At 45.8% G+C, this 22,492-nt stretch overlaps 1 protein-coding gene across 1 annotated transcript in view; it reads left to right on the top strand.

Annotated features, from left to right (window-relative positions):
* The first annotated feature begins 3,140 nt into the window (after nucleotides 1-3,140).
* The window catches only part of syde2 (synapse defective 1, Rho GTPase, homolog 2 (C. elegans)), a 42,106-nt gene continuing 22,754 nt past the window's right edge, over nucleotides 3,141-22,492 (top strand). Inside the window, exons 1-3 of the mRNA XM_068590138.1 lie at nucleotides 3,141-5,268; nucleotides 13,252-13,544; nucleotides 13,918-14,317. Of these exons, the coding sequence (XP_068446239.1) occupies nucleotides 3,141-5,268; nucleotides 13,252-13,544; nucleotides 13,918-14,317 (2,821 nt within the window). The remainder of the gene's footprint in view (nucleotides 5,269-13,251; nucleotides 13,545-13,917; nucleotides 14,318-22,492) is intronic.

Below are 22,492 nucleotides of genomic sequence, written 5' to 3'. Positions count from 1 at the left end.
AAGCCAACAACTAATGAAAAGTAAAAAAATAATAATGATGAAATAAATATGTATATTTAGAAATAGAAAGAATCATTAGTCAATGTGCTAATCAGCCTATTGACTAGTGTGCTGATTAGTCCATTAGTCAATTAGTTCATAAGTCATTTAGGCTGGTGAGGCTTAGTAATCAAGCCTCACCAGCCACAAACCTGATGCTCATGTTCGGTGTGGCCGAGCGGACGCAGGTACCGACATGTGCAGAGTTCCAAATCACTTCTACAAAAAGGGCCTTCTTCTAAACACTCGAATGATTGACATGTTCAAAACTGGATAGTTGAGATCAGATACAACATTCGTAAAGGACTTCATTATCTTCCCCGTCTTGGTGAAAGCCAAAATAAAACGGGAAACTGACGTGTGAACCGCAGCACTCAGGGACATGAAGAGGTCTTTGTTCCATGTGAGGCTGGATTAGTGGCGGACACATTTTCCTTCTGTTATAAAGTGTACTTATGGAAATCAACAGCATTTCTCTTCTTCTTCTTATGAGTCATATTCTTCATAAAAATTTAAATATGAGTTAAATCCAGTGCTTTGTAAACATATCTGCGATCTCTGGTTGTGCACTAACCCGATGCACTATATGGATATTCCAGCCCAGGTTATTCATTGATTATTGATCATAAGGCGGAGACACAGTTGAGTCTCTTCTCAGGGTCATCTGTCATGTTGAATGTGACTTCCTGTAAACCCAGAGGGTTTTTGATTGGCGGATGGCTCCACCATCCATTTGAGGCTGAACCATTTCGAAAACAATATATTTCTAGTTGTTGTTTTAATACTCGTGTCAAACCTGGATCGTAAATGAAGCAGACAGTCTCGTAGAGTCGGGCCTGTTTTTTTATTAGATTTACACAAGTCACGACTCGCATGTTGCATCTTGTAATCATAACAATATTTTTTAGCAGCCGTTGTTTCTAGGAGACACAGTTCACGCAGGTCGTCCTGCTGCAGGTTCTTTTGGAGGAAGCAAGGCCTCAGAGACCGACTGTGATTTAAAGCTACAAAAAAAGCTCCTCAGGGTCATTGCCATCCTCCTCTTCATCCTTGCTGTTCCAGTCGGACCCGACGTCTTCCTCCTCGTCCTGCAATGAACAGCAAACCCGTCCCAAACAGTTACTGAACAGATCGCACTCTTGTCCCTCGGAAACAAGCTCCAAAAAAAGCTCCTTTCAGTGTGAACCGATCTGCCGTGTTTGGGTAAAATCTGACCGATTTACATTTTTAATCAATCATAAATATTGTGTTTTACATCTAAGTGCCTCAAGGCCCTCATGATATCCTCCACACTTGGCATTTGAACATATAAAATTGCTGATCACCACACTTTCATTGAATTTTTTGTGGTTCAGCCAACTTTGTAACACCCATGGTGTTCGCGGTCAAAAGCGACAGCCATAGGAAATGAATGGGAAACACCAGATTATGTCCATTCATCCCTCACATGATCAGCAGACCCATACACACCCACAGTCTTCGGTTACAAGCCATTTACTCTTTCTGGCAGAAAAAGCACACCGAGTAGGTCTTTGAGTTTAAGCATGTGTGCCTCAAAGAGAGGCCGAGAGCGCATGTGCACTCGTACACCCACCGCAGCTTTTCAGCAGCTCATCCTCTTGCAAATTCCAAGTAGAGGCAACAGCAAACAAATGGCTTAAGGTTCAAGTGAAGTATGTTTCATTCCTTTCTCTGCTGTCTCGGACGCTCTTAAGTCGCGGGTTGGGCTGTGAGCAGAGACAAGGGTTAGACGCAAGGTCAAAGAGGAGAGGATTACTCAAGATACACTTCAGATAAAAGTGTCAGTCCGATAATCGGCAGCGATCCATCATATGTCTGGCTGTGCTTTTCGGTTGCCGTTGCCATTGGAGGATGAAAAATTGCCTTTGCGGGTGTGTAATAATGAAGATGAAACTACGAAAAAAGACCAATCCCTCACAGACGTACACAATCCGGCTCATTTGTAAACGGTAAGAGATGATTCAGAGCTTCTTGGTTATCGGCACCCACCTAATTGCTTTTCTGTCTTTCTCGGCAGAGGGTCGAGCACATTTCTTTGCCTGAGACGAGAGTTGTTTTCCCTGCTGTTTGCTGGAATGCCTTCACAGCTCCCAGTGAAGGTGGTAATTTAAAGTCCTGGCTCACTGCGAGAAGAATTTATTTCACATTTCGAGAACAAATATGTGTTGAATTTCAATATAGAGGCTGGAGCTGCATTTCGCTAAGCATCACCCAGACCCAAACGTACAGTCTCCTCTTAGGTATGAGACTACATTTATACATATGCAGTAGAAAACAGGAAACATTCACATCATAATTGCAGCATTCCTCATCCAAAAGACGCATTTGCACTTTTTAAAAGTCAAATTAAAAGTGTTGAATTCACTGGCAGTATGTGACTCCAGTGGGTATAACTTGGAGGTAGACTTTATTATTTACATTTCCAATTCCTAATATTGTATTTCAACACCATTTGACAACTTGAGTTTTTTTTCACAGCGTAATCCAATATACAATGCATTGCTATAGATACAACTACCCCAGTAGTTTAAACATTCAGGTCATATTGAGGCATCTGTATTACAATCAGATGTAATATGTTTCATAACCAGATAAAAGTTCCTCAGGCTTCATATGATTCGGTTGTTTTAAATACGCTTTCATGCAATGTTCTCCCAGTAATTCATCTGCAAGGTCCCTGAACTTTGAGCCTGGAGGGAAAAAAAAAAACAGGCCAAATGGCCTGTCTGAGCTGCAAACATGAGGAGAAGGTGAGGTGAGGCGCTAGAGAGAAAGAAAGGCAGAGAGGGAAACAGGGGAGGGAGGAGGGCAAAGTGCGTGAGAGAGAGAGAAAGAGAGAGAGAGAAAGAGAGAGAGAGAGAGCGAGAGAGCGAGAGAGAGAGAGGTGGTGCAGTTAAGCAGAGTGATCCAGGAGCGAGTGAGGCGACAGAGCGGAGGTGACAGCGGAGAATGGAGAGGAGCCCGTCCGCCCGGCGAGCTTTGACCGCGGCGAGCGAGGAGAATCCACTCGGCCCTTCCCCTCTGGAGCCATCGTGCTGAACGAAACCGGGAGGAATTAACTGGGGGGGCAAAGGAAAGGAATGGCTGATCCTCTGCGGAGGACTTTACTAGCGAAACTCCGGGGGAAGAAATCCAAGAAAGGAGCGACGGTCGGCGGCGGATACTGCTCTGCTGCTGCTGCTGCTGCTGCGGCTGCTGCGGCGGCGGCGAATGGGGGCCGAGAAGGTAAAGAAAAAGTTTTGCAAACGCAGCGCGACTCCGACGTGGTCCCCCCGGTAGTCCTGCTCGCGGAGCTGGATTGCACGACAGAGAGAATGAGTACGTACGAGAATTGTGGTGACGGGGCGACGCCGGTGCGAACACAGGGGGTTGTTGTAGTGCGGGAGAGCCGCGCCGCGGAGTTGTCCGGCGGCGCGCGTGCCCAGGAGCGGAGCGGCGGGGGCGGCGGCGGCGGCGGCGGGGGCAGGGTTCGGGTTAACGAGGAGCTCCTGGGGGTCTCACTTCAAAGAGACGTGCGCGTTGGGGGGCACGGGTTCGGGGAGGCAGACAGGAGCCACCGGGGGCCCGGACCCGCTGGCAAAAGCGCGTTATCTGCGGGGGTCCCGCTCGCAGGACCGCATGTCCAGAGGAACCACTACGTGTCGGTGCCGCGGCAGTGCAGCGTCGGCGATTCCATCGGGTTCGGGGACAGTTCCAATCACGTTTTGCACCGGGCGCAGGTAGAGTCTCACGCCGGGCTCGGGAAGCCGCCAGAGGGCCGGGTCGCAGCCGCCGACGACGGTGATGGGACGGAGACCGGGGACGCAGGACCGTGCCGGCACATGGCAGGCACCGTGGCGGCCGCGCATGGACACAACGCCAACCGGAGAGCAGACAGCGGCCAAACGTCGGACACGAGCTCGCTCGTTCGCGCCGAACGCGCGCAAAGAAACGCGGAGGAGAACATCGTCATCAGAAACGTTGAGAGTTACGGGCCCGAGTATGCGGGGGACCTGAGAGGGACTGCAGGTGGCCCGCAGAGCCCGACCTTTTTCCCCACGGAGTTAGAAATATGCGACATTAACGTGGCATCCCTCTGCGCCACCGAGGAGTCACTGAGATACACTTTAAATAGCGAAGATGATGATTATTATGATAATGAAATTCTGCCATTTTATGAAATGCTCAGAGCAAAAGGGGACGGCGAGAGAAACATGGCAGAGTTGCCACAGCCCGGTCAGGATAAAGGACAGGTGGATGGTAGGAACAGTGCGCAGGAAACAGACAGGCTCAGGATCCAGCTGAAAGAAGCCTATTACCTTCTTATCAATGCTATGAATGATATCAATCTGGATGCCCAACAGGTGAATGGTGCTTTAACTGAGCAGCAGGCCACCTCCTCCTGTAGTAGCCACTCCAGGGATAGCCTGTGCTCCAGGGTGTCTGCCAAAAACATGGACAGCGACTCCTGGTCCTCAGGAGGCGACCACAGCCCCCAGCAGGTGTCTGACACTGACTCCCTCCTGCTCTGTCTCAGCGGGAACCTGGAGTCAGGCCTCAACGGCAGGCTGAGCAGTAAGAGCATGGTGGACCTGTCCCTGACCAGGACGAGACCCACATTGCGGCGCTCTGCTAGTGAGGGAGGTATCCGGTGTGCGGGCGGACCCTCGCTGTGTATTCAGAACCCTGGAGGTCCGAACGTCAACGGCGAGAACGGGGCAGCAGAGACGAGAGACGAGGCCTGGGTCCAGGTCGCGGGGCCGGGGGAGCCGTCCGAACCTCTAGCGCTGTACAACATCAACAGCAGTGACGAGCTGCTCCGAGATGCCGGCGGCGGCGACGACGACAACCGCGGCGGGCGGCTCGACGAGAGCGGCGGCTCGGTCAACAGCCTCACGGGTTCCTCGGACAGCAACGGCGATGCTTCGACGAATCGGGGCCACGGCGGCAAGCGGGAGCCGGCCGACGCCAGGGCACAGGGGGCCAACTCGGTCAACAAGGGCCACGGGGTCACCGTCAACAAGATGCAAGAGTGGATGCACAAGGGACGTCTGTTGTCCTCTGAGATGAAGCAGCGCATCGAGGGCTCGTCTTTGCCTCGCAGCGGAGGCCGAAGCCAGGACCGGCCCTGTTCTCAGGGAAACCTCGGCGTGTCTAAATCGGGGGTCCTGACATCCGGCCGAGGGGTCAAATCTGTCAAGGCCAAGTCACCACAGCGCCAGCAGCCAGGTAGGAAGGCTACACGGAGTGGCCTCAACTCCCGTGGATCCTCTCGATCAGAGACCTCTCCCCCTCCTTCCTCCCATCTGATTGTTGTCATCCTCCTCCAATCATAGTAAACTCCGTCTGGTGGCGGTTCACCCTGCACTCCTCCTCTTCCGGATGCAAAGCAAAGGGACGAGAAACCTCAGACCTCTTTGCTTTCCTTTTTTTTTTTTTTAGATTCTCTAACCGGTTCGCGGGTTCTGTCCTTCACACTAATTTAGGTGCATTCTAACACTGAATTAATCGCACATCAGGTTTGTATGTGGGATCACTCACAGTGTAGTTCAGTAACAACTAACTCTCTCTCCTCTGCTAGCTGCAGTGGTGTCCTCTCGTGGTGTTTTGGTTGGTGGTGGGTTGGTGTATGTGTTTGTGAATGACTTTTTTCGATCATGTCAATGCCAAATGATTTTCTGATTGTGCTTTGATGTGTTTGGGATGTGTTGGAGAAAAACAAACAGAAAACATCTGTGTCATGACACCGTTGACATCATGTTTTACCACATTGGTTTGTTTACCTGCCTTAAATGTGAGCTCGTCAGGGATCAGGTAGGATGTACGTTGGTCTAAACTTTACAGAGCTGACAAAACAATCTCACCACAAGGTCCATTTAGTAGCTGCTCTGGAGCCTTCAATAATATCACACAATTTTACTCGACAAATGGAGTTTTCCCGCCACTTCTCATGCATGTTGACTTAAAGGTTGACACTAATGACCACTTATTATACGCACATTAATCGCACTTACATAATGTGATGCTTTACACCACCTTGCAGTCACGATAACCTGCAATATGTATGATTATATAATAATGAGAATGTAATTTAGTTCCTACTGTGTGTCATGTATGAATTTACAACATGAATTGTTTCTTTTTACCATGCTGCCCTGAGCTGACTACAAACTGTTGGCTTGTTTAATCACAGGACGGAAGCTGCCCGAGTGGAAAACGTTGTATTGACATTTGTTGCACACAATGTGGAAATGAACTGGTATGGATCAAAGACATGTCACCACCTTTTTATTCCACTGCTCGTAGCTTTGTGTGTGCGCATGCTTGTGAGTGCCAGTGTGTGTGTGTGTGTGTTGTTCTGACAGTGTTTTCCAGAGTCAATCGATGACCTGCCATGTGGTGCGGGCGGTTGTTGACTGTCGGTGTGCTGTGCTGCTAGAAATAGAGTGTGAGTCTCTGAGGCTGTGCGGAAAGGCCTGTGTTTGACTTCCAGTTGGGCCAACGTAGCTCCATCTTTTACAACTCAAAACCGTTCCTCCACTGTGTTGTAGTTCAAATAAAGATGGGGCATTTCTTGATATTCGTTTCCAAGGTCTCTTTTCCCACTTGAATCTCATTTTTTCCCCATTTTGCTCAGCTTTCCCTTTTCTGTCCCCACTGAACTTTTCCACAGCTGTGGCCAGAGGAATCCAAAGCAGTAGAGAAGCCACTGCAGTTATTCTCTGTGGTAGTTATGTGTGTGTGTGTGTGTGTGTGTGTGTGTGTGTGTGTGTGTGTGTGTGTGCGTGTGTGTGTGTGTAAGGGGGGGGTTGGGCTGTCATGTTGCCTTCCTCCCCAGTCGTTTGCTGTGGACAGCTCCCTGGTAACTTGCATTTTAAAGAGAATCTGGATTGAATATTTAGGATGCCATCGCTGTTGTTTAACTTGTTTGCGTTGTGTCACTTAATTCCTTGCCATGAATGAACAAAATGAAGGGCGATTAAGCATTTATTAAGGTCAGCTCTGGGCTTATCTCGCCACTGTGGGCCTCTCAGCGCCTCACAAAGAGCCATTTAAAAGAAAATAAAAAGAAGAAGAAGAAATGCCAAAGCTCTCCAAAGCTCCAGTGAATTGCTTGTCTTGGCTTGAAACTCTTCATTGAGTTTATGGCTTTATAATAAATGAATGCAAATACTTATATAATCCTGGCTTTCTAAAAATAGTCCTGTTCCTCCCCCTGAGTGCTACTTGGAAATGCAACTTCACTATGACGTCACTGGACATTGGACAATAATATTGGCTTAATTAGACAGCAGCTAATTTGTTTCTGTTCTGACTTGTCCTTAATTACTTTTTACTTTGTCAATTATCACCCACAGCTGTGTGTGTGTGTCACGTTTTATGTAGATGTAAGGGTCCGGGACGATGTGCACATGAGCATGCATATGCACATCTCTGGTGTGTATGCATGTTTGTAGTTGCAGTTGGAGGATTTATAGTTGTGTTGTGCTGTGCTATGGCAGAGGTTTGGCAGTATCCAGGCTTCATGTTTTGGCCGGACCTGAAGTCAGGAGCGGTATGTCAGTCATAGCTCATGTTGAAACTGAGCCATAGACTCTGCAAACAGATCCACTATGAGATCCACTCCTGGGAGGCAGATATTCTGGTCTTTGATTCCTTTGTTTTTTAAACTCTTCTTCTCTTTCTTTCAAATGAAAGAGGAAAATCATACCGTGTTTGCATGCCTAGAAATACTGACCACCACGTAAAAGAGCAGCATCGGGCCAAAGAAAGTAAAAAGCCTTTTTGTACCTCAACTCGCAAAAAGCTTTTAGAAGAATAGTTTACCGGAAACAAAATAAGCTTATCTCCCAAAATGTCAAAGAGTTCGATGAAGAGATCAAAACCATTTCATATCTGTTCGATATTAAACTATTTCCAACAGCTGGTTAGCTGAGCTACAGCATTAAATACCAAGCTAGCTTGGTATTTCTGAGATTTTGAAAAAAAAAAATCCCCCCGGGGGTTGAATAAAGTATCTCTCTCTTTCTCTCTATCAATATGAGATGCTAACCAGCGAGTGGGAGAAGTGCTGGAAGGCTAATTTGGTTTCTTCGGACAGTCCCATACGAGCTGTTTCCCTGTTTTCAGCCTTTGCGCTAAGCTAACCGGCCGCTGGTTGTCGCTTCATATTAACACAAGAAAGGTCTCAAGAGTCTAAATCACAACGAGTAAACAGGCATATTGGCCAAAATATTAGGCCAAAGATGAGGCCCACAGTGCGGTATTGCTCAACATTTTAATTACATTCATTATTGCTTTACGTGATAGATTTAAAGCTATAATAGGACACAAGTTCAGGTGTAATATGATAACCCTTGACTACTGTCATGTCATGGCAAAACGATGTGGCGTTTGGTTTTCTGTGTTGTGCCAGAAACCTTGTAACTGAGCTACAGAGTTGTTATTTTTTTTCACATAAATTGGTCTTGTCTGGTGTGTCTGCACGTCGAGATTTATGGAGAATAAGAGCCCCAAAGACACATCAGGTGATGAAGGAGAAGCTTGAGGCACTTGGGTTCATACCAGGATGGTTTATTAGACAAATGACTCATATGTATTCAAAAATGTGTGGGGCAAACTAGCAGCTGACTGACTATCATTAAAACACACTGGATTGTGTTTATTAGGTGCCAGCGTTTTATCTGGAGCTACTGCACAACGCTTTGTTGAAGGGCCTTTTAAGGACTTGTCTTACAATTAACAGTACTTTTTTTTTTTAGCCCTTGTGCCTTTGTACAGTTCCCCTTCTTGAACATTTTCATCAGTTTTTTTTTTACAGAAACACTGAGACAAGACACTGAAAGAGCTGCAACATTGAAAAGAATTTGGTTTTCAAGCCAACGCACTGAGGAGGAAGTGGCAATAGCGTTGGCACGCTGTGCTGCCAGGACGCCTCAACGGGATGCAAGTGTTGACATGTGATGCAACCCTGGACGATCTCAGCCCTGCATGGGTGTAAAAAGAAAAAATCTACATTGAGAATCCTCATTAACATATGAATGAGCGTCAACAGGAATGCATGGAACACAGCAAAAGATTCCTTCTGAAGGGGGAGCATGAAACTCTGTATACACAACAAAGTGTTGTCTGTATGGAGGAGAAAACTAGCTGGTGTGTGTTTTGCACTTATCAAAAGCGAAGGAATTCAGGAAATGAAAGAAAAGCCTATGGGAAAGTGGATCCAGTGTTTTGTCTTAGAGAAGAGAAAGATTCAGGAGATTAAGACAGGAATATAATTGGGTTTACTGTCAGGCTCATGTGGCACAGGTCCATACCAGAAAAAAACAAACTCTTTATACGTTTGCATTCTTTTTGGAACCTCAGACAAACTCGTATCACTCCTCCGCGTCCACCTCTCCCTCTCTTTTTCTCTTCATGTTCTCACACAGACGTGGACCCTTGTATTATGTGCTCTGGCCATCTGCTACCTTCAGGTCAGGGGTGTGTGTGCCCTGAACACATCATCTTCATGCCATCGCTGCACAGGGAGCCAGGCGGTGTTTGCTCCGTTATGGAAATTTCTCTTCTCTTTTTCTTTGCATTGTGTTGATCGGAGTTCAGCAAAGGAACTCGTGAGGGTCATCGGTTTCTAAAGAGAGAAAAAGCTGTTTTCTGTATTTTTTTTTCTTCCTTGGAAAGCTACCTTATCATATGTGGTACCATACTAATTGGCATGCATGACATGTTTTTACTTTAAACAGTCAGCTTTTAACACTCTCCAAAAAGGTGTTCCTCGCTGGAGCATTCTGATGGTTTTGACTTTCGAGAAATCCCTCCTTGCTTATTTAAATATTTTAAAAAAAGCCAAAATATTGTAAAAAATACTGATCCCAATTCCCTAAAGTGCATGGATGAGGCCTTTAAATGGCTTGTTCGGTCCAAAACTCCAACATTTTAGGTTTGCAATTTCATAAGACAAAGAAAAGCAGCAGATCCCAAACCCTGAGACATATTGCTTGAAAAATAAACTATTATTAATCAGCTATTTGATTTATCAGCTAATTGTTATAGCTGATACAAACACCATATCCTCATTGTTCCCCATCCAAAAGTGTTCTTTCTCGATTTTTTTTTGTTAAAGGCATGAAACTAATGGCAAATCTCTTCAATGCTCCTATTTTGTTCTTTGTGTCTTTGCCTCTAAGTGTCAAAGAAAACTTATTTTTAGTTGAGTATTTCAATGAACTTCTTCAGCGTATCTTCTCAAAACAGTTCCCCATGCTAATTATATATTATTGTAGTTTACCGATTATTCAAAAGAAAAGCGGACTCAGAGATTCTATTATAAATTGTGTCTGATCAATAAACAATCAATCTCTCAAAAGCATTGAAGTGGGAAATGCTGACATACTAATCTGAGAAGTTGAGAGGAGCCAGACGGTGTTGTGACGGCTTGTTATTTGACACCAGTAAAAATGGCTAAAATCTCCCTCGTTAAGTCAAAACGAGTGCCCTGTCGTTGCTCTGGGGAAGGTGTTCCTCCCCGCGACAGTGGAAGGAGACGGCAGCGAGGCTGTAAATCTGGAGCTGTGGTCTGGAATGCTGCTCGTGTCAGAACACGCTTCCTCTTCCAGTTATGAAAGACCCCTGAAAGACGAAGGCATGCCGACAACAACTCCATGCATAACCATCTCGCCTCTCTTCAGTCTTGCGTTAGCAGAGCCAGCGTCAGCAGGAGAGACTGCACTTTTTGGATCCGCCTTGGCTTTCAAAAAAAAGTTCTTCTCTCCCTTTTTCCTCCCAACTTATTCATTCTTCCCCATCCATGAGTGTGTGATAGTTCATTTTGGGTAAGGGCATAAAACAAACTGAGCTTCCACCAATTCTTTAATATTAGTTCATCTTCACTTGATGTAGCTCCTCTACAGACATTCTAGGCTAAAGAGTGAGTAGTTTTGGATTTCTCTTCCTCTTAAAAGCCTCTTAAGATGTTTTTCCAAACCACCAAACATATCTAATTACTATTGTACTGCAGGCTACTTTTCTGTATGTTTCATGTCGATTCAAATTCGAAGTACTGCTTGCAGACAGTGTTTAAAGGGTTACGAAGAACTCCAGGCCAGAACAGATGAAAACAAACCAGCAGAACAGATTATTACAGCTTGCCAGCTTGAGCCTACACATTAACCCCTGGGACTCGGTACAGCAGCAGAAACACACTGCGTGTTTCCCCCTTCACTCAGCAGTCGGCACACGTTTTAGCTCCTGAGCTGCAGGCCCATGAACACATCATAATCGTAACCCATTGATGGCTCACGTTTCGGACTGGAAAAGTTCCTTGAATTGAATAGAGCAGAAATGAAGAAGTACTTAAAGATGTGCTTTATATCCAGGAGCTGCTGAGGTCTGGTTGAATTCAAATGTTGACAGAGGGTCGGCGATGGGTTGCACTCTTATCGTTCAAGCTGTTTTTTTTCACTGTGGCGATAAGAAATGCTTTCAAAGTGGTTTCTGCTCTCGCGACTGACATCTGTTTTATTTACTCAGCAGTTTCTTTTGATATAACCCGCTGGAACACAGAGGAATGGCATCCCAGAAGCAATTTCATCCCACTGAAAAAAAAAAAAAAATCATATTTGTCATGTTTCTTAAGTGGGGGGGGGGGAAAGTACAACAAGTAAAATTCAAGACGTGTTTTTGCTCTCTTAACTGATCCGATTTTGAGGCATTGTAGATTGGAGAGTTTCTTTGTAGAATTGCAGAGTTCAGATTGGCTGGTGGACTTCCAGAGAAAAGTAAATCCCAGTGGAGTAAATCCCTCCTCTCTCTCCCTGCCGCTTTCATGGCTTCATCAATAAAAGCAACCAAGCAAAAAAAAAAAAAAAACCTTAGTTTCAATCGACTGAGTCAAAGTTATGTCATTTAAAACCATGTGATTTTATTCATGTTCTTCACTTCTCTTCCCTTGCGCTTTTCTGGATTAATAATACAAAAAAAACATTGTACGTCTCTGTCTCCTCGTGCGCATACAGGATGTCCTCTGTTAGATTTAGATTTTGTAAAGTGAAAAAGTTCCCAAGTCTGTAATTTGGTGGCTGTATCTTGGCGCGCATGAAAAAGCATTTCCTTGAGGAAAAAAAAAAGAAGTTGTCATTATAGCATGTGGAGGGGCTCGTCTGGGAGCCGCTGTGGATCAAAACAGTCTTTTACACGAGCCTGCTGTACGTGTCAGAGCAAGACCCTGCCCTCAGCACCTCGCTCTGCCGGTCACGCACACACACACACACACACACACACACACACACACACACACATACACACACACACATACACAGACACGCGCATGCACATACAAGCTCAGAGGTTGTTTTTCTCCCGCTGTATCTTCTCATCAAACCTGTTTTTTGATTTCTAATGAAAAAAATAATTCTTACTTTCTGATGGGGGAAAAATAATAATCCAACACACTTAAAGCTCTGCAGCTCTTTGAATGCTGCTTTAATATCTTTTAATGCTGCTTTAATATTCTCTTTAGAATATAAAGAGACCACATCACTGTTCCAATTATTTGTCCCATTGCCACTGGCTGTACTTACATGTACACACACACACACACACACACACACCCTCCCCCTCCCTCCTCTGCTCTATTTTCACAGCTGTAATGTTGGCGGTTTCTCACTCTTTTCCAAGTTGCTGTGATGGGAAGATATGCGTGTGTTCAATCCCTCTATCTCCCTGTGATCTCTTTTGAATTCAAAGCCCACATATTCCCGAAAGCTGACACTCCTGAAATGGGAAATCACTGAGGAGAAAAGGGGGAGGGGGGGTTGCTCCAAGGGTACTGTGGTGGTGTGATTGTAAGCGTGTCTTTGCTCATAAAAATCAAATCACAATAGTCCGGCCTGAAGTTAAAAATCAATTGAGACCAAACAAAAATGAGGCTCTTTTTTTCTGACTGACTTTAAAAGGCAGACACAGGAATAAGAGAAGAGATGAAAGAGGAGAACTCTATAAAACCTAATGACATTATTCAGTGTTTCCACACCTGTGGTTTCTTGATGCAGATGTTTTCTTCAACTTGACAGAACATGAATAGCCCGAAATAAATCCAGCCGCTAACTTCACATCAATAATGACTTAATTGATGGTCGTGAAGAGGATTAGTTGTGTTTTCTTTATGCCAAGAAGTTGTAACTCTCACACTTTCTCTTTCCATCACACCCTCAGCTTTCATTGAGAATGTCCAAACCCCCTGTGCTAACGGCCGCGAGGTGGGCAGGGCCAGTGAGTCTTCGTCGTGGCGGCCACCGCTCACCACCATCACTGTCTCCAAGAAGCGCAACTGGCTGCAGCAGAGCTCCCTCGGGAAGAATCCCTGCACCAAGGATGAGCTGCAGCGAATGCTGGGAGCTGAGGAGGAGGGCCTCCATCAGCCGCCGCCTCCTCCCAGTCCCTCTCCAGACCACCTGAGACACTCAGGGGGAGCTTCCTCACGACCAGCCCGCCTGCACCTGCCTCAGGTTAGCCTCAAGGTTTCTCTGTCACTGCAGATTTGGAAGAAAAAAAAACGTTTATCGGTTCATTTCCCCCTCTGTAACATTACATGTCCTTCATCCATGGAGCAAGCAACTAGATATAATGTGTTGATTGATGAGCTTCCCCAACAGACGAGCTGTTTCCCCTGTTTCCAGTCTTTATGCTTAGCTTTTTAGGCTGTAGCTTTCTATTTAGCATACAGACATTAGAGTGGTGTCGACCTTCTTATCTATATTTGGTTAGGAAAGAAAAGACTTGGGACTGCGGCTGCATTCTTCAGTCCCCCTCCCCCCCCCCCTCCCTTTTCAATTCAAAACAACGACAAAAGTTTAAGCGCAAACGTCTGTCTTGGTTTAGATTATCGTCGGCCAGGCCAGGGTGTCTCCTCACCCTCGGAGCGTGGACCCGGCCGAGGAGAACGACGCAGACGACGAAGGGGAGATCTGGTACAACCCGATCCCCGAGGATGACGAACACGAGATGGCTCACAGAGCCTCCTTTCGACTGCGGGTTCCCCCGGGGGCCGAGTCCCAGAGGAGGCCCAGCAGGGGAGGGGATGCGGGTCACGGCGGCAAGAACCTGGGGGGCGGCAGCGGCACCGCCGGGCCGGAGGCGTTTGGCGAAAGCCTCGCTGGTGGTTCAGGAGACGGGAGTCAGGGGAATGCTGCACATTCCACAGAGGCACTACAGCTGCACAGACAGATGCTCGCGTGCAAACCACCGGAGGAGGGGGGGCCTTCCACCAGCAAAGCCACAGGTAAAGCAAAAGGAAAAGACACATGCACACCTCCACTTCCCTTCCTGCTTTGTGTCGACTTTTTCATTCAGTCTTTGCCTCACATTACTTTGGGCCGATGCTCCAGGCCAATTATTGTCCGTCGTTTTGTCTCTCACACAGTCACTCTGGGCAGATTTTTGTGGTTGCACACACCTTGAGCACTAATTACAGCCATTGAAATTGTTTCCAATCAACAAACCTATTTAGCTGCAGGTGCTTCCTGGTTTACTACAGCTCTATTTAGAGTTATATAAAGTAGTACGTTGAGGACGCTATGGCACCAAAAATACTTTGCCAGTATTTCTGAGTTTAAGATACAAATGTAGCTCCTATTTTGTTCTAGTTCTGCTCTGTTTGATAGGAGCAGACAGGAGCTGTCCATTCACATCACTCCATGTCAGTGTTCCTCATTAGTTAAACTCAGACAGACATTGGCCAGGAGGAATTCAACAAGCATTCCTCATAGGAAAGAATATCCATTTCCTTGTGACTGCAGCTCACCCAAAGGGCTGTTAACTTGTAAACTGATGGTTCTTAAAGGTTCTTAGAGAGCTCGCGCCTTGAAAGCTTGCTTATTAACACTGCTGCTATTGTGGAATGCCGATTTTTTTCAAATGATGAAAGACCTGCAGAGTTTAAGGAGAGTTAACATAAATTAATTGAAGTGCTCTCTCGGGACTTTTTGTTTTACTCGTGTCCTTGGAGATTGTTGACAACTCTGGACTCCGGCGACGGCGTGAAGATGACAGCCAGCACACGGCTCCCTGTCTCTTAATAAGCTCAGTCTGTTTTTGTCTAACTTCCGACTTTTTGTTCTCTCTGATGTGGCAACATGGTAGTTTGAACCAATTGGCACATCTCGAGCTGAGCCTGTAATTACAACTTTTGACAACACTTTTCTGTGGCACGCAACAGACATTTCTAGTTGTCGGAGCATAAAGCGAGGCTGGATCGTTTGAGAACGCTGAGCGAAGTCTAATACTTAAGCTTTTAGTCGTCGTAGCCACAGTTTCCTGCATGAATAGAGCATGAAATGTTTTCAGAAATGTACTTTTTCTGTGAAATACAACCATTTTAAAGTTAAAACCACAAGTCATCGAGGCCTGTTCCTATAAATAAAAGAATATAATGTAGGCTTCAGTTTTCCGTACATTTTTGGTTGCATTACATCTAAATATAAAAGAAACAGTGTATCTGACAGAGTGTAAAATTCCTAACCTCTCGAGCTGTTGCATCATCTCCCAGAATAAATCTTCCCCATAGATGGACACAGGTTTGATTGGCTCCTGATCAATTCCTTGATCCTCATTGACTGGCATCAAACTCCTGGCTCTCTCTCTGACATCACGTGTGGCTCAGCGAAACGCTCCGTCCGGAGAGTCTCTCCTTGTAGGATTAGGATTAAACCAGTCCTGATTTAGTCTCAGTGTTCCGGTACAGGAAAGGCACTAATCATAGCGTATGGAGCTAATTATATTTTGGCTATTTCGCCTGTAACTTTTGATGGCTTTCAGTCCTAATAGGCAGGACAGTGGAAATTAGCTCGTGTCATAAAGGCCTTTATTATGTTGGGGAAGCAGATGAGTGGACATAATTGGAGGTTTGAGTTGACAGCTCAGCAGTTTTAACAGAGAAGAAATCTTGTTCTGAGCTTCTGTGAACAGAAAGGCTTTTTTAACGTTCACTGACCTTTTGAAAAAAGGGAGTCATTTTGACTGCTCGCTACCATTGAAATACCTACACCTTGTTTGCATTCTGTAATAAGCGTCTGCTTCATGAGAGTAGCAGGTCTGTGATAGTGTGGGTGTATCGCTGCTCTGAATGGTTGCTGTGAAAATGTTTTGTTTTTTTTCTCCTCCCGCTCCGGAACTGCCTCCCTCTCTGCTGCCTGTTGACTTTGCAATTGATTCCTGTGGGTTCGGCGACGCCATCCCACACTTCACTGCAACTAAAAAGAGCAGCAGGCCCAGCGACGTGCCATCAAAGAGGACACATTCATTACTGGCTGTTGTTTGTTTGTGTGTGTGTGTGTATGTTGTGGGTGCAGTGGGCCGAATCAAAAGAAAAGGTGGGAAGGTAAAATATTGCTTTAGTTAGAAGCCTCCTAAAGAATTGCTGTGTATGTTTGTGCGTGTGTGTGTATGTGTGTGTGTATTGTGGTTGCTGTTAACTCCTTAACTTGGTTGCAGAATGACACTTCGCTCCTCCTCCATTCTTAATTGTCGGCGGTGTTGGAGGATGGTTGAGAGAAGTGAAAAGGACAACAGCCTGCTGTGGGTGCTCACTTCACCCTGCTTTCATTGTCCCTTCACTACAGGGTCAAACCGGCCCTGTCTTTTAGGGGACATGGATAATTACCTAAACAACATTGAATACAAGCTTTTGTATATTCTCCACTGATAAACTGGAGCTTCACAGCTTTAGCTCACTGATGTACCAAATATGAGCTGTCCACTGACAGGAAAGTGTGTTGCATGCTTTAAAAGAAAAGGAAGATGTGCATTTTACTATACTATCATACACATATATACATCGGTTGGAGGGTTATTGTTCAGAAAGATGCGTTTGCCAGATTCTGGCTGGTGGAAAATGACAAATTTATGGATTTAGCCCCAAGAAAATCATAATGCAGCAGTTTTCAATATTTTTTGCATCGCCATTGATAAACCTAAAGATTAGAAAATGTGCCACCAAAGTAAACCTGTTTATTAATAGAAGCATCATCGCAGCGAGCCATTTTACTGTATGTGTGTTTAGGACGCCACACCATGTGTTGAGTTGCCACATTTCGGGAGATGTACCCTCGCCTCGTCGGGAATAATGACCTTTGATGTGCGATTTGACAAAGTCTTTGAGTACAGAACACAAGGAGTGCAGCCACAGTGTTGAACTCCACTATTTTAGTCGCATCAAATATGAGTCCTCACAGACTCCACTCTATGTGTCGGGCTAAAGATTTGACAGGCCTTTCGTTGATTGAGCACGAATAAGAGCGCCCGCTGAATTAATGGAGCAGTGCAGATGTAGATGCTCTCTGCCACTATAGCTTCCCTCTGTCCGGCTGGCTGGTTCTTTTTCCCTCACCGGATACACTCCAGACTCCTCGTGTGCTGCCTATTGACGGACTTTTTGTCCATCTGAATGCTCTATTTGTATGGAGAATAATGATTGATGGACTTTTGGGGGTGGTGGGCATGGTGTGTTTCCCAATCTCTTGTTCTGGAGCGCCTGTTTGGGGAATCTGACTTGGCCGGCGCTCAGAATGGGATCAGAGCTATTTCTGGGGGTTGTTTTGGTCACGCTCCCTGCTGCGTTTTGAGAGTTGGCCCCGGCTGCTAAAGTTACATGAGAGTTCAAGCCTCTGAACTCAAACCTGGAATCTAATCTTGGCTGACGATGGCACGGTTGGGTCTGGAGAAAGTCAACAACTCGAACATTGTGAGAGCAGCACTTCAAAACAAGAGCAGATTCCTAGGCCTGGCGCTAGATGTGGGGTTTGGGTCACGTAGTTTTCTCATGGATCTTTCTTTCTGGCCTGCTCTTTATTTCATTACCAGAGCAGCTGGACAAAACTGGCCTGGTCTCTGTTTTGGTGAGTAAAGGATTGTTTCTCTGTGCACCAGTGCATGATGCTTTGTTAATTGGTTATGTATGCATTGGGGATCACAATAGAGAAAGCGCACAACGCATCATATCTGACAAAACTCGCTCAATATGGGGGAAAATAATAGAAATGCAGAATATGCAACCAAGGGCTGGAACACAAACAAAAAGCCTGGCGCTAGCTAAAAACATTTAATCATGTTAAAAGGTTACTTTAGCACCCTATGTCTAACGGGTGCAGTGGATAACTAAAAGGATGATGAAGATGATGAAGTTAGTCGTTGGCAAGCTAAACATATAGCAATGTGTTAGCAACTGTAGGCACTTGCAAACATAATACTGCACAAGTTCCTGATTTATCTCTCTTCCACATAAAATGTGCATACTGTCAAAATGCTTCTGCACACGTCATTTTAGGCATACAGCGTGTCAGGATCCCACAGTTGTCCCCCCAAAAAATGTTAAAAGATTGCCCACAACAATTTGCCTTGAGAGCCCAGGGTGATATCTTCATGTTGCCTGTTTCTGGACTAACTGTCAGAAACCCAAATATGTTCAATTCACTTTGATAAAAAGTCAAAAACCCTCACATTTGAGGGTCTGGAACAGTGCAGTCGAGGTAAATGATCACAATCGTGATTAAAAGGCTTTCATTTTGACTGAGCTTTATTGCAATAAAGATGTCGCATCGTAAAAATCATTCAATTAAGATTGCATCTCCGTGAAATGCTTGGAGCTGTTTTCAGATAAAGAGTCAACCCTTCGCCGCGTAGCCGTTAGCGCCTTGTTGTTTTGGACCGTGGCGGTGCGGCGAGGCCGGTGTCGCTGCAGGTTGTCTGGAATTAGCAGCCACTCTGTCGGCTGAGCCGCAGCAGAGCAGGAATGCCTGCGGTGACAGGCCAGCTAGGCTACATGAGGGCTACTTTGGCAGGGGGCCATGTTGTGCTAGTGAGAGGGCCTGCATGCTTGGATATATTAGCAGGGGTTTTGTAACCATTGTAATGAAACGGCCGGGCTCCCGCGGCCCCTGAAAGGCCTTCCACCACTGAATGATTTAGAGCCAAAAGGAGAGGAAGCAGCACAGAGCCTGAACACTGGTCACTGAGTGAAGAAACTACAGGACAAGTATGCCATTCACCGCTTTATTTACTCTCCCCTTGTTTGTCAGCACACCCTGGTCTTTTCTGATTTTACATTTAGCACACACATTCAGCGTACAAGCTTGTACACGCACACACACATGCAAACACACACACACACACAATCAAGTGAATACAAGCTGTTTTACAGGGGTAATAATCAGGGACAGCAGATTAATGTCTCCCTCTGAGGCTTATCAGAGTATGCTCAGTGTGTGTGTCTCTTTCTCTCACACACAAACACACATTGTTGCAGGCACGTTCCCTAATATTGTATCACAGGAGGAAATTTCACATTATCCCGTATCCGATTATTTACGTCTAGAGGCATGAGGGACAATTTAGCTCAAGATGGACAATACAAATACCAGCCCGATCTGATAAAGATCAGGCTGTCCCTCACACACACACACACACACACACACACACACCCTTCTCCTGCACCTGTCTGGTGCCAGCGTTGTGTATAGCCCTCGTCGTAAATTCCTGGGCTTTGTTAGGAGGTGTCAGTGGCCGGGTGCCTGAGGAGGGCTGCGGGGTCATCGAGGGCATCTGTGTGTGTTTGTCTCAATGCATGCCTATTTACATGCACTCTCTCTTTGTGTTACTGTAATATGGTGAGTTGCGTGTTAAAGTGATGGGGGGGTGCACACACAGTTACCTAACTCAGGTGTCACCCGGAGAAACGCAGACCTTTTGCCCTTTGACCCAGGAACATGGCCCTGGAGGATTGGGTGTCAAACCATCGCCCCTGAACCTCAGCTAGTGAGGTGTCACGTTACTCTCCTGGCTGCTGCCACAAGGCCAAAGGCTACAGAGGACACAGCTGCGTGTGAGTGTGTGTGTGTGTGTGTGTGTGTGTGTGGCCACGGTCATTAACCATGCAACAGTCGTGAACTGATCTGCTTCACAGGGCTAGTGACTGTTGCTCCAGTTCATGTTGATTGTAAAATGTAATTGCACAATAGCAGGACACCGATGATTGTTGTTTTGATTCTCACTCTTCGAGGCTTTCAGGCAATGTGACACATGAGTATTCGAAATTATTATATAGTCAAGTAAATAGACATTGATGTTGTCTTTCCTGTGTCTTGCATTGTCATTATTATAGGTCTGATACTGCAGTTTGATTGAAATCAGGTAAATAAGATGATAGTATTATAGTGTCCTTACTATGAATGAACAATAGCATTATACAACTATATAACCGCATTTGAACACTTTGAACAGCGGTTTTGATACACTACAGTTGTGTAGCTACATGTCCTTCTCATTGTACTGGTATCATCATGTGTGGATGAACTAAGATGGCACCAGAACTCACAGGTTTCATCATGTGAGTGGAATTTCACTCCTGAAAACCTTGTTTCCGACCTGACCGGGCCTCTCTGTGTACCCGACCCCGCCCCAGATGTTGTTTGGGGAGTGCGCACCTCCAGTGCCCTCCACCCATGTTCTCCCTTCTCAGAGCGCCTCTGTGTCTATTATTGGCAAGAAGCTGTGACTGGGAAGGCTACTCAGCCAGGGGGGGAAAAAGGAGGCTAAACATGGTTTGGGGAGGAATGTGAGAGAACAGCCGTGTTCATTTGTACATTCACCGGCCAGCTTGCCAACCTTCCAGTCGACCATCCAGACCTCTGAGTGCCTGGACAAGGGGCGCCTTTGTCCCCCATCTGCCGGCTACACCCTGCCCTGCTCCTGCCCCCCCGTCTTACCCTTCTCTCCATCCTGTTGGACCTCCGCCGCCTCCCTCTTTTCACTTGCGGGCCCTCGGCCCCCAGAATAGCACAGCAGGTCCCCTCTGAAAATAGAGCATGGCGATGTTGGCAGGGTCAAGCGCTCGCTCTCCCTCTCTTCTTTCAACTTTGCATCCCTTTGTTTGTCTCTTGCAGAATCACTCTATTGTTTCTGAGGCGTATTCTGAGAAAGTAATTAGCCGATGAAAACAGCAGAATCGTTTATAATTGAACGGAGCGATCCAAAATCATGGATTAAATGATCATGCCGTAATGTCTCGTCATCAGGCCCGTTCGTTTTGTTTACTATCTATGCCAGAGATCTAACAGCGCTCCCCACGACGCGTACAGAAGGTAAACCCTTCCTGCAGAACCGTGTAGTGCAGCCTTGATCTCCGATGGACCCATGCAGTGAGGCACATCCTCTACATAGGGTAGAAAACGGCAGGTTAGCCACGGACAAAATATTATCAAAAGGATGCTGAGCTGCCTGTTGATAAAATAGCAGAATGCTCATATTTTAACAAATGCTACTTTAATCACTCTATGCCAACTTCTATATTTCTCACCAGATAGATTAGTTGGCCGAAAGTGAGGCAATGGCCTTAAACCCCCCCAAAATCAGCGGAAAGACACAACAACATTCTGAGGGGGACTGCAGACTATGATCATTCATTCACATTATACATAGTGATTTGATTTATCGTTAATATAAACATTTTGAGTATCGTACCTTCCAACATTGTAGTCCAGCCATAGTCGGCATCCTGTTCTGTAAGCAATCTGTTTGGAAATCCGTCTTGATTCTCCTAACGTTCTTCAAGTCACAGCTCAGCCCTGTAGACTAAACAATGGCTGTCACTCCTGTGTGGAACTCTAGACCCTGAAATTTCATGTTGTAGACATCTAGTTAGGCGAGAACGGCCGACAAGGTCCAATTCAAATGATTTTTTTTTTCAACTTGAATAATGGCTGAGTAACTCTAGCTCAACCCTGAAGCAGTTGGTGTCTTTAGACAGCCATTTCCCTTCTTGTTGACCACTGTTATTCTTGGGGCGGCAGCTAATGACATTCCACTTCAATTTCCTTGGTGTTTGATTGAATGAAGCCCACTTATAGCAAAGGGGCCTCATGGAAACTCTTTGTGAACCATTTTATTTAGATTTTTTCCCCCTGTTAACTATCTAAATCACTGTCTAGGTTTCCATATCTAGACTGTAACCGTATTATGTAGTGCCCACGCGTTCATGAAGCATTGCCTGTTGTGTGTTTTGTGTGTGAGATTACTCGGTTGCATGTAAACCTAATCACTCGATGAAGTGCCATGAAGGTGTAGTGCTTTTCTGAGGGACTGTAACTCATGGCTCATGCACACTTTGCTCTTGGTCTCGTTTTTTTTTTTTTCCCGTCTGTCTTCGCTGGACATTTGCACAGTCGCTTGTAATCATGGAAGTGAGGTGGCTCGTCTGGTGAAACCAGTGATTACAGAGACTTAAGAACTGGTGACTGGCCCATTTGTTCCTGTGAGTCATCCAAATATGTCGTTCTAAATATTTTTCCAGCAACAGAATTTGTTTCAACTTTTCCATAAAGTGTCTAGCAAAGAATAATCTAAATTCAAGGCTCTCCTTTTTAATCTTTTCTTTTTTTCCCTCTTTCCCTGTTTTTTTCCTCTC

This window comes from Clinocottus analis, unplaced genomic scaffold (genome assembly GCF_023055335.1).
Source record: "Clinocottus analis isolate CAN_PGR_092001 unplaced genomic scaffold, fCliAna1.0.p SCAF_23, whole genome shotgun sequence".
NCBI lineage: Eukaryota > Metazoa > Chordata > Actinopteri > Perciformes > Cottidae > Clinocottus > Clinocottus analis.
Note: the sequence above shows the minus strand (reverse complement) of the source record. Positions and strands in the feature narration are given on the sequence as shown.